Source organism: Capra hircus, chromosome 1 (assembly GCF_001704415.2).
Source record: "Capra hircus breed San Clemente chromosome 1, ASM170441v1, whole genome shotgun sequence".
In the NCBI taxonomy this organism is placed as follows: domain Eukaryota; kingdom Metazoa; phylum Chordata; class Mammalia; order Artiodactyla; family Bovidae; genus Capra; species Capra hircus.
Genome location: NC_030808.1, coordinates 134,956,855 through 134,969,665, shown reverse-complemented (window position 1 = coordinate 134,969,665; position 12,811 = coordinate 134,956,855). Strand labels below are relative to the sequence as shown.

Below are 12,811 nucleotides of genomic sequence, written 5' to 3'. Positions count from 1 at the left end.
GGTGCTCTTATCTCTGGTACTTTAATATTTACTTTTATTTACTTATTTGGCTGTGCCAGGTCTTAATTGCGGCATGTCGAATCTTAGTTCCTAGACCAGGAATCATTGAGAGCACAGATTCTTAGCCATGGGACCACCAGGGACGTCTCCATCTCCAGTACTTTAAAGTAGAGGAAACTTAGGAGCAAGAAAACTTGCCTAGGATCTCTCAGCTAGTTTAGAAGCAGCAGAGCTAGATTCAGGCTCAGGTTTGTCCGACTCCAGCATCACGATGGTGTGCGGCCACACTTTGAAATTCTTCTTCAAGACAAATTGAGGCCGTCTATCCCTGGCCCTCCCCACTGGCTGGGCCTAGATTTCACCCAGTCTCATACACCTTATTGCAGAACGTCCAGCTCAGCCTCTGGCTCTAAGCCTTGGCACAAACTTTAGCCGCTCACGGCTAAGTCCGAGGACATCTATAACTGCCCTGTCTCAGGCACTCGGCAGCCATGGCCCTGGTCCTCAGCTGTATCATCTCTCCACTGGCCTCATCACATCTTCAGCCTTCATTCCTTCCCGACTCCCCAACCACAACCTCATGTAGTTGTCACCCAAGTGGGCGCCAGTCACTTAGAACTTCATGAGATCAGAACAAGTTTTAGATGCTTCAGGCTAACGTCAAGGCCCCCACTCAGACTTCTCCCCACTGTTTTCCAATCTCATCCTTCCCTGATTTCTTTCCCCAATAGATATGACTGGAAGATGCATGCAGGTCAGTCTGCTCAAAATATGCTCCACTCTCAGCTCAGTCGCACACTCTTCAGCACTAGCAATGTCTTTTTTACTCAGTCCTTTAGGATTAGACATGACCAGCCCTACTACATGCAAAAGTCAACTGCTCCAGGTCACATATTCAGTTTTTATTGACTCTTAATTCTTTATCTCACTTTAGATAACTCAGAACTCTCCCCACACTATATTCTCTAGAGCCCTCCTAATACCTGAGATGCTACCATGGTGAGGGAACACTGATGAGATCACACCTTTCGGAAATTCACAAGCACGCTCACCTTTCAAAGCCTCTGAGAAGTCCTGCATCAAGAAACTTGATTAGATTTCACCCAGAATTAACTTGCTGAAACTTCTCAGCTTTATTATCTACCCCTCCATATCTCCTGGTGGCTCAGATGGTAAAGAATCTACCTGCAATGTGGGAGACCCAGGTTCGATCCCTTAGTCAGGAAGATCCCCTGGAGAAGGAAATGGCAAACCACTCCAGTATTCTTGCCTGGAAAATTCCAAGGACAGAGGAGCCTGGCAGGCTGTAGTCCATGGGGTCGCAAAGAGTCAGACAGGACTAAATGACTGATACAGTACCTCCTTTTAGGAAACTCTTATAATAGGTGGAACTGTGGGTTCTCAGAAGCTTACCTCTATTCCTGTGGGTATTGCTCGAGGAAAGAAAAAGAAGGGGAAAGAGGTGACAACCAAGCAGGCCGAGGAAATGAGCAGGCCCAACCACCAGGCTCCTATCCATCGCGGGTCTCCGGGGCTCAAGTTAACAGAAGCTGAAGAGAAAGCACAGGACACAAGTATTTGTTGGACGAATGCATGATCTCACTTTACTCATCAAGGGAACTAGCACCTTGGTCAAGACAACATCCTCTCTCTCTTCCCAGAGAACAGAGGCCTGTGGGAGGATCAGTGAGGTTAACCTTGCCCTGCAAGCACCATTTCATTGGCCAGTTTCAAACCCATGTCTATTCGTGGTTTCCAAACCTGCACTCTTAATAACTGAGTGCTCTGCCTCCCACTTTCGTTAACCCCTAAAAAAAGGAAGCCTCGCAATCCTTAGAAACTCAAAAACCCACCATGAACAGAGTAGGGTCTTGGGTAAGCAGATGCTTTCTCCTGTGCAGCCTCCCATCCACGTCCAAGGGTCTGCTGTTGTGTTTCTCTTTGTAAGTAAAGAAGCTACATGGACATGCAGGGAGGGAAAAGAGGGAGAACACTGTGCTGGGCACTGTCCCTGGTGGACTGGGAGCTCAGGTGCCAGCCTCTTTGGGTAATGAAGAGCTAGGACCCAGCTCAGGAAGTGCCAGTGAAGGGCAAGCATGGCTTGCCCCTGAGCAGACAGCTCCTCCAGCTTTGCCCTTTGATTTAAGTACAGGTGGATGACACTGAGCAGATGACATTGTGGTCTGACAGTCCCAAGGTCAGGAGTCTGTGGTGTCTGGCAGCATGATTGCCCACATTCTTTGAGAGACAGGCAGGCTCTGATCTGAGTGCCGGGCACTGGGGTGGGGATGTTATTTCTGAGGGTCTGGCAGACCTGCCTTCCAGCCACATCAGGCCTGTGGGGATTTACCTGCCACCCACACACTCCCCATGCATTCCCCGTCTTGACTTTGTCCAGACGATTTCCTCCACCTGGGAAGGCCTCTGCCACCAGCCACCACCAACTGTGGAATTTCCACTCACATGGGATGCAGACATGCATCACTTCCCTGGGAGGCCCTCCCTCATCACCTCACGCAGAAGCACTTTGCTGGCCTTGGAACTGCCAAAGCACTTTGCCTGTCCCTCTGTTACTGTGCTGGCCCTCTCTGCCTTGCAGGAGGCTGGGGGGTGTCGGGCAGGCTTACAACAGCCATATGCCCTTGTAGGATTCATCCTGGGGTCGGCTCCCTGAATGGTTAACTCAGTATATGAGCTCTTGTCTGTGGATTGTATTTTCTCATCCTGAGATAGAAAGGCTTAATCCATGTCACATTGTTAATAGCTCACAGCAATTTTATTTCACTATCATTAGCCCCATTTTACAAATGAGGAACTGAGGCATAGGAAGATGAAGGTTTGTGCCCAAGATCAGTAGAGATGGTAGAATTCAGCTAGTAGAGGTGGAACCGGGATTAGACACAAGTTCCCTGCTATCTGTGTCCACATGGTTAAACTGTTACACTCTTCTGGGTGGGAGTCATAATCCATGTGTATATTTCACATACTGCTTCTTCCTTTCCCTTAAAGAAGTCTCAAAAAATTTTAAACAATCAAAACCATCTTAGAATCAAAGAATTATAGAGTTATTTTTAACACCACGATCTCAAAAGGCAGCTGTGATGGCAACAGCTGAGGCCCTGCCCAGGTCTCAAGGTTTCCCACTGCAGAAAGTATGTTTTCTTAGGGAAGAAAGTGTGTTTTCTTCAGTGGCAACCCCTGCTCCATCATTCAGCCTGGCCCTGGAGAGAGGAGGTACATGCTATCTGCTCTCCACCATCTGAGGCCGGCTGACGACTGCAGGTGGGAGGGAGGGAATGGGAGGTGAGGGAGCCATAAGCATTTAAAGTTCAGCTTCATCTTTGCCCTGACTGGCTGGGGGCTGCGGTCCTGGCACACACTCACCTGTGTCCACCCTGCCATAGTCTACAAAGATCTGCAGCATGACCGAGCCCAGCAGGTACCCGAAAGCTGGTCCAAACACGGCAATGGCAAACAGGATGGCTGGAGAGGGGAAAGAGAAAGGATGCTGAGGGGGCTGAGAGGACTGAGCGGGGCACTGGCTCTTTCCCTCACTGAGGGGTTCCCGGGACATTCCCTAGTCTGTCCCCTGCCTGACAAGTCCACACCTATAGCATTTCCCACAGACAATGCCAGAGCCACTCGAGACCCTGGAATGTGCAGAACCCAAGCTGCTTCTCCTCTGGCTAGATTCCAGAGCGATCTGCTTGCTGGGATAGAAGCAGCCTCCTGGGCATTTACAGATGAAGACCCAGGCGTGGGCTGGGGGCAAGGCTCCTTGCAGGTATGATGGGTCAGCCGTGGTGGGAGCTTGTGGGCCACAGAGCCTCTGGATGCGGCCTGTCTGGTCTTGGCTCTGAGGATGCTTAGTGTGGCTTGTTCTAAGGGAAGAAGTTGGTCATCGGCTATCTATTTTGGGCTTCCCTGGTGGCTCAGAAGGTAAAGCATCTGTCTGCAATGTAGGAGACCCGGGTTCGATCCCTGGGTCGGGAAGATCCCCTGGAGAAGGAAATGGCAGCCCGCTCTAGTACTCTTGCCTGGAAAATCCCATGGATGGAGGAGCCTGGTGGGCTACAGCCCACGGGGTCGCAGAGTCAGACACAACTGAGCGATGTCACTTTCACTTTATCTATTTTGCATGTTTTTCTATGAGGCCAACTTGTCCTGTGGATGGCTCAGAAGACACGTGTGCTGGCCAGTGCCTGGTCTGGAAAGCAGCGGTACTGCTCTTGACCAGTACCTTGACCAGATACTTGACCACGTACTGCTGGTCAAGGAGCTGCCCTGTTCCTGGCCTGGGATCAAGGGGTCATGCAGATCCTCTCGGGGACTCCCACGGCCCCAGTGCACAGAGACCGTGGGCCCCGTCCTGTTGGTGAAAAGCTGGGGCCTGGGCTGGGACTCAAACAAGGTGCGTCAGGTCCCCAGACCTCTGTATGCCTTGGCTGTGCCACGTGAGGACCCGCCCCCACCCCAAGCCCTCTTCAAGCCTGACTCACAGATGTACAGGGGTGAGTTGTTGGGTTCTGAGAAGTCATCCACGTAGGAGATCCCAAATGGCTGGATGGGCACCGTGCCGATGCCTGCCAGTAGCTGGGCGATCACCATCAGGCCCCACATGCTGCTGGTCTCCTTCCGAGAGTCCTGGGGGCTGCCGTGGCACTTGCTGGGGGGCAGGCCCTGCCAGGCTTTCTGACAGAGCTCGGTCTGGACGTGGCTGCTGTTCCCTGCAACGAGAGAGCACACACCCGTCACCGCCACCCTGGTGTCCTGCTGCAGCCTCTAAACCCGGCCTTTCTCCCAGGCCTTCTTGGAGTGGCTCTAGAAGCAACAGTGAGAGGAGGGGAGAGGCGGGCTCCCTGCTTTAAGGGGACCTAGCCCTCATTGGGTGGGAGAGGGATCTTCCTCTTCTGGGGGACCATTCTTTCCCCTCTCTGGGTACTGGCAGGGGGGTGGTGTTAGTAACACGAAGCTTCTGCCCTGGAGGCAAGGCCATCCAGCAGGGAAATGGGGAGCCAAGATCAACATCCAGGCTTGTGGGCCTTCGGTGCCCCTGTGGGCAGCCTCAGGCTCAGGCCCCCAAGGTGTGTTTTCTCTTTAGCAGGACAGAGGTCATTCTATCCCCCCAGAAGACAGTGTCACCTCCAGCCTGGAAGGCTCCCAGGGGTCATGACTCCCAGAATTCTCCCTCTTGGATAAGCCACACATTGGGTCACAGTAGGGAGCCCTATTGCCAAAGGCCTTGAACGTGCTATCCAGTCTGGCCAAGGATCAAGAATTTGGGATGCTAAAGGGACTTTGACACCCACTGGTTCAAACCTCCTGTTCCAGATAGGGGGTGAGGCTGCACCTACTGTGAGGGCCCCAGAGGCCCCAGTGTGGCCTGCGGGCACCAGTGCCCATGGCTTTGGGGACCTGGCCAGGCTGGCCTGCCATTCCCATGCTGCTGTTTCCAATTTGGCCCACACTAAACAGACAGCACTGCCAGCTCTCCAAGGCCTTGAGGGCTCCTTTCCATGAGATGCCTTCTTTCCCAGCCTTGAAGAGGCCAATGGAAACCACTAACATCCCTGATCCTGCTCCATGGGGTTCAGTTTCACTCTCATTTCTGGTCCTTTCAGAGAGGACAGAGGTCTGAGCTGGGTGGACCTCAGAGTCCCGTGGAGAGGAAACTTGAGGGTTGTGGACAAGATCTGTCCATCCTCCTCGACTCTGCCTGGTGCTGTTGAGCTCAGGGCTGCTCTGGGCTGTGGGACTGGGGAGGGGTCTGCCCTCCTCATCTCATCTCCCCTCCTCTTCACCAGACACACATGCTTCATCCAGCCAGGCCTCCCCATCTCCCTTCCTCTTCACTGGGGTTTGTGTTGAACATGTGTGAAAACTGCTGGCTTGGGGGTCCCCTCATCAATCAGCGAGGCCTGCTCAGTAAAAGCGAAGGGGGCCAAGAAGTCGTCTGGTCAAGGTCATCCAGGCCTGACAGTAGCTGCGTGCAAGGAAGCTCTGTGCACCCAGGCCAGCACCCAGCCCCTTTGGTTAGTGTCCCTCCATCCACCCATTATCCCGCCTTTCAGTACAGGGTATGGGGTTCGGGTAGAGTGGTCCAACCACGAGGGTAAGTGGGAGATAGACTCTTAGAGCGATGTAGTTTTGCTAACATGGGAAGGAAGCTATAACATCTTGTAGATTCAAGAAATACCTAGTAGTTGGGAGAAGAATATGATCCCTAATTTATAAAACGTATGTGATCTGATTGAATATGCACAGAAAAAACTGGAAGACCATGGCTGTCCCAGGGTGACGAGATTGTGGTATCTTTGCATGTGTGTGTGTTTGCCTCGGTGTACTTTCTAATTTTTCTATAAGGAACACATGATGCTTTTGGAATAAAGCCACAGTAAAAACTTTTCAATTAAAAATGTTTTTCATAAAAAATATATAGCTAAAATTTAACAATTGTTCCCACTTCTTATTTCTTGGTTCCAGAGCTGTTGCCCTGGGCCTGCAGAGGTACGCGTCACACCAGGGCCAAGTTTCTCTGACACCCATCTTCCCCGAGGCCTCTCCTTGGTGGAGCGCTGGGCTTTTCTCTGACTTACATGCTCTACTGTAGAGACCCAAATTCCAGCACCAGAGTTTTTAAACTTTCATTTACTGAACAAGCAGAGACTGCCAAGGCTGTGACGTACTTCGTGTCCTGCTTAGAGGTTACTGGCCCATCCAAGTGGCTGCTTTGGGGCAGAGCTGGCATCTGAACCCATGTGTGCCTGATTCAAAGTCCTTAATGAAATCAAGTCTGAAATGGCAGCTCTGAAAAAATCCAACACAGGTTTTGCAGGGATGGGGGAGGCAGGTCTGGGGTGATTCCTCTGCTCCTCCCTAGTTACATTCAAACACATGAGTCCTCTGATCTCTGTAGGTGGCTGGGAACCTCCTCCCAGAGAGAGGTATCCTGGGAAGGGCTGGCTGCTGGGAGTTCTGCTGAAATCCGAGACAAAGAGACAAAACAAGCAGAGTATAAGGAGTGAAGAAATTGGTTTTGGTGAAATTAGCCAAACACAGAAAGACAAATACTGTATGATCTCACTATACATGGAATCAAAACTAGTCAAATACATAGAAGCAGAGAGGAGAATCGTGGTTGCCAGGGACCAGGGGAAGGGGAAAGGGGAGGCGATGGTGAAGAAGAAGAAGTTTCAGTTCTGTCAGAGAAGTTCTAGAGATCTGCTAGATGGCATAGTGCCTATAGATAACAATACCACGTTGCAGACTCAACATTTCCTTACAGGGTAGATCTTAAGTGTTCTTAACACACACACACAATAACAATTATTATTATTAAAGGAAACTTGGGGACATGATGGACATGCTTTGACGGTGATGACAATTTCATGGGTGTATACTTAAACTCATTAAGTTTTATATATTAATATGTACAGCATTTTACATGTCAATCACATCTCAATAAAGGCATTTTTTTTAAAGAAAGAAAAATTGATTTTAGCCCTAGGTAGCTGTGTGATCTTAAGCAAGTTTCTGACCCTCTCTAAGCTTCAATTTCCCTTTAGGCAGAGACCATAATGTGACTAGATAGGGACAGCTCCTGTGGGTCACTAAAGGGCTAGAAGGCAATAGTTCCAGAAGGGAGCAGACATGAAAAGTCAGACCCGCTGGTCAGTCAGCGTGGCTGACAGCTGTGGCGGCCCCCTTGTAGGAAGGCTGGTATGACCCAGCGGTGCTACAAGGCCTGACTCTCACTTTAGTCTGGAAGCACAAAACTGTGAAATGCTCCTGCTGAGAAGGAGGAAAGCCCTTCACTGCACTCAGGAACCCTGTCACCAACACTGCCCCATGTCCAGCACTCAGAACCAGAGGTGCAGTGCTGGCAGACTCATGCCCACCCCCAGGAGGAGACCCAGCTGGCCATGGGCAGGCAAGACCCATAGATGTTGGAATGGCAGGATTGGGGGCCTGGGACCTAGGTCCTAGTCCTGAATCTGACTCCCTACACCTGTGACCTTGACTTTGAAAGACCTCAGAGGATTCCAGGGAAGGGGCCACACACTGCAGAGGGTGGGTGGTTGCTGGTGAGCTCACAGCTCACTCTGGGCCCTCAGTGTGGCAGCCACTGGGACACCCAGCTGATGAGCATTTACACACGGTGGGCTGTGCTAGTCTTCAAAAAAAGACCTCACTACCCTTCTCAAGACCATTTGGACAGGTTCAGGAATGAGGCCAGAGCAGGCCGCCTGACCTGGGCCGCCTGCTAACCCAGCTGGCCAGGTGCAGCTCCGTGGCCACTCAGCCAGCACACACGCCCTGCTCACCGCCCTCTGCCAATTTTGAGCTGACGCACGTCTAAAGGACTGATAAATTAAAAAAGCTGCCGCCAAGTTCTCAAATGGGCATTTGTTCTCAGAAGATTCAAACAAATTTCAAATAGATTTTGTATGAGGAAATGAGCAAAGTTTGGAGTTCCCTAAAACCATGCGCTGTTGTCACTTGCAAATATGCTTGGCTAAGCTGCCTGTCCCTGTCTAGGTGTGACAAAAGCTCCCTCTCGGTGTTGTCTCATCAGCTATGGGGTGGCAGGACCAGGCCTCCCTTTTGCGCTAGGTGGCAAATGACCACCTAGGGAAGCATGGCCCCTGCCCCCAGTGCAGCCACTGAGGGACCACGCCCAGGCCTGTCAGCCTCAGTGGACGATGCCTGCCTCAGGCTTGGCTGTTCAGTTTCCTGGTCAAGAGTGACTGGGGGCAGGCCCTCTGCTGGGGTGACTGAGACAAGCCCAGGAGCTGCCATTCCGAAGCCTCTGACTGCTGTGGGACACTCATCATCAAAGAAGCAACCACAATATCATCAAAATATTGGTCAAATAAAAATCCCATTGAAATACCACTTGCCGCCCTTCGAAAAAACAGAAAACAAATGCTGGGCATTGCTGGTGAGAATGCAAAATATTGCAGTCACTGTGGCCAATAGTATAGTTTTTCAAAAAGTTAAAAATTGAACTACCATATTATCCAGCATTTACACTCTGGGTAAATAGTATTTCACCCAAATACCACTGCGGGTATTTGCCCAAAAGAAATCAAAGCTGGGACTTGAACAGATATTTGTACATCAGTGTTCATAGCAAGATTATCCACAATAGCCAAAAGGGGGAAACAACGCAAATGTCCATCAACGGATGAATGGATAAACATAATGTAACACACACATACAATGGAATAATACTGAGCCTTATACACACGCTCCATTACAAAATGAATGACCCTTGAAGAAGCCTGACACAAAACTACAAATATTGTATGATTCCTTTTACATGAGGGCCCTAGAACAGATAAATTCATAGAGACAGAAAGCAGAATGGTGGCTGCCAGACAGGGGCTGGGAGGAGGAGGAAGAGGGAGTTCGTGTTTAAGGAGCACGGTTTCCATTGGGAAAGATGCAAACGTTCTGGAGTTGGATGGTAAGAATGGTTGTACAACAGCATGAAAGTGTTTAATGCCCCGAACTGGACACATTAAAATGGCAAATTTTATGTTATGTATGCTGCTGCTGCTGCTAAGTCGCGTCAGCCGTGTCCGACACTGTGCGACCCCATAGATGGCAGCCCACCAGGCTCCTCCGTCCTTGGGATTCTCCAGGCAAGAGCACTGGAGTGGGTTGCCATTTCCTTCTCCAATGCATAAAAGTGAAGTCGCTCAGTCGTGTCTGACTCCTAGCAAACCCATGGACTGCAGGGCACCAGGCTCCTCCGTCCATGGGATTTTCCAGGCAAGAGTACTGGAGTGGGGTGCCATTGCCTTCTCCAATGTTATGTATAGTTAACCACAATAAAAAAATACAGCCTGGTATCCACTGAGTTGGGCTGCCAGGTAGCACTAGCAGTAAAGAACCCACCTGCCAATGCAGGAGACGTAAGAGATGTGGGTAGGATCCCTGGGTCGGGAATATTCCCTGGAGGAGGGCACAGCAACCCACTCCAGTATTCTTGCCTGAAGAATCCCAGGGACAGAGGAGCCTGGCGGGCTACAGACCATGGGGTCACAAAGAGTTGGACACAACTGAGGCAACTTGCGTGCACACTCACACGCACTGAGTTAGAAAGGAAAGTGTACCAGCGAGCATGTGGGGGAGGCGCCAAACCCAGGCTTTCTGGGGAGAGGATTTGGGAAGGATTCCTGGAGGCCATGGGCTCTGCACTGAGAAGACTCAATAGGAACAGACAGAAGGGAAGAGCGCAGAGGTTTAGTGGGGTCAGTGTGCAAACACCACTACGGTGAGGCCTGGCCAGCCCTGGAGGGCTGCTGTGTCCCATGAAGGGGCCTGGATTACATCCTAATGAGAACCCAGAGGGTCTTGATCATGAAGGGGAGATTAACCAATGTTCAAGACTCATATGTAAATAGAGGAATCGACCCAGCCAAGAGCTACTTGAATGGTAAAACAGGTGAGGCTGTGTGCTACGTGAGAGGCAGGCAGGGGTTGCTGGTCCAATCCACAGCTGTGAGCACAGGATTGCTCAGCCCAGGGCGGGTGTGCAGCAGATACACAAGGCCAGGCTGGCTGTATGGGAGCAGGAGCCTGAGAAACAAAGGGCCAGAGAAAAAGTGCTTCTTTTGAGAGTTCTTGTTCTTAATTTTGCTGATTCTTATTATTTGACTAAAGTCACATTCATTAGAACATTGTTGCTGGCAGAATTATTTTTCTGTGAGCCATTTAACAGTGATCAAAGCTCAAAAAAATGTTGACTGGCTTATTAAGCCTTTACATAGCATGTTGCATGGTGCACCAAGGCCACAAAAATCCTCATGAAATTTCACCTAACGAAGTGTCCAGGAGGCAAAATTCTCTGGGGATCTTTTAACTGTTTTACATTAATTTTTAGAATGTTAGATTATCTGTCAGAAACTGCCTTTATTAAACACGCTCATTTTCAAAAATAATCAGTTGGCCCCAGTGAAATCCAACTCTACTGAGTTCCTCTTGGACTATTCTGCACTCCAAATTGATTCAAGGTCTCCCAACAAACTTTTTTTTCCTTATGCCAGTCCTAAATGGGGCCACCCCACCCTGACCAGGCTCTGACACAGGTGAAAGGGAACAAGAAGTTCCTCCACCTGGAAGCACCACCCTCAGGAAGGGAAGTGGCAGTTGTCTGTCCTGAGGGAAGGGTGTCCTGGACTCAGGTAGAGTAGGGTGTGGTAGTGGGTGAGACCACTGCTTCCTGACTTATTGTGGAGAAGGTGTTTGCATCAAAGACAGAATGTGGGCCTTCAAGAACCCATGTCTGGGCCTCCCTGCAGTGGGCAGCCATGGCCAGCTCACTCTGGTGAGGACAGTCTTCTAGAAGTTAAAACATTAGGCTCTTCTCTTAAAAACAAGACAGTGATGGAGTGAAAAGACCTTGTACCTTCCTTTGGCAGAAATGGGGGTCTCAACTTTCTGCAGCCCATCCCCTCCTCCTCCCTGGAGCAAATTCAGGAGCTCAGCCCATGTGAAGAAGAAAGAGCAGCCTCTCTCTGTTTCTCGGGCATTCCAGCAAAGGCCAGGCACCCAGTCCTCTCCACTGACTTACAGAACCTCATTGCCCTCCTCCTCCTCAGACCTGCCCACCATCAGATCCTGTGATAAGGTCAGAGAAAAGCCCACCAATTCCAGCCACAGTCTCAGGGGCTGCCTGACTCTGCCTTGAGGGGCCTGGGAAAGGGAAGGAGGGAGGTGTGTTCATTAGCTGACTGTCAGTCTATTTCCCATCTTCCCTGAGGCCCACTTCTGGAAGGCTCAAGCTTATCAGAGCACATTCTTCTTCCCACAAAATATCAGAGATCTAGCTGTGCCAGTTATCACAGGGCTGCGAGACGCTAACTAGAAACAGGCCGGGACCTCTCCCCGCCTTCAGCCATCCCCGTACCAGCCCAGCTGCGTGCCAGTCAACCCTCTGACTCATCCCACAATTTACATACATAGAATTTCAGCTCTAATTTCTGAACGGCTCCTCCAGTTTGGAAAGAAGGGACGTAGTAACAGGAAGGGCTACCTTCCTGGAGCAGGACCCACAGAGATGGGTAGATCTGGGCAGACCAAGGTCTGGCCTCTTCACTGGTCAAGGACACACAGTCCAAGTGTGGCCAGGCTGAGGCAGTAGGCTATCAAGGGTCTAAATAAGGATCTCTGCACAAAAATCCAGTACTGGGGCTATGAGAGGATGCTAGAAGGTTTGAGCAACACAGGAAGGCCGTGGCAGCAGTGGGCTTTTCTTTGACTAATCTTTCTTGTCATTCTAGTAGAGAAAAGAGAGAATTCTTGCCAGGAAACAGGAGGGCAGCACCTTGAGAGCTACCCATTACCTCCCCATTCAGAAGGGGGCACTGCTGGTGGGTGAGTAGGGCCAAAGGAGGAGGACGTTAGCAAGACCTCAGAAGCAGCCCATAAGAGTACAACAGAGAAAGGCAGTGGTGCTTCCGGAGAGTTTCCTGGAAGTACACCCAATGTGCCAAGCCTTGCTGGGCTATCAGCAAGCTCCTGGAACCTCATTCAGAATGTTCCACTCTGAAGGACCTATTTCCTCATCCTCCTAAATTCAGCTACTCAACAGTTCTTGAAACTCTGGCAACACCCACCAGGAGGCCTGGAACAGGCTGTCCCAAACTCATGATGGAGATCTCCAAGTCATTTATAAAGTGACCTATTTGCAGAGCAGAAGTGGTTGGGTTCCTTGTCAATCCATCATGCCCCTGTGACAACATGTGTTCTTTTCCAACTAGACTAAGCCTCCCCTTTAGACAACAGTTCCTATGGGCACCTG

The 12,811-nt window shown here is 50.5% G+C and overlaps 1 protein-coding gene across 1 annotated transcript in view; it reads right to left on the bottom strand.

The window, feature by feature from the left end:
* Positions 1 to 12,811, bottom strand: part of SLCO2A1 (solute carrier organic anion transporter family member 2A1) — a 94,107-nt gene that overhangs the window by 19,287 nt on the left and 62,009 nt on the right. The window contains exons 4-6 of the mRNA XM_018051074.1: positions 4,500 to 4,727; positions 3,385 to 3,483; positions 1,414 to 1,550 (exon numbers count right to left, since the gene is read on the bottom strand). Of these exons, the coding sequence (XP_017906563.1) occupies positions 1,414 to 1,550; positions 3,385 to 3,483; positions 4,500 to 4,727 (464 nt within the window). The remainder of the gene's footprint in view (positions 1 to 1,413; positions 1,551 to 3,384; positions 3,484 to 4,499; positions 4,728 to 12,811) is intronic.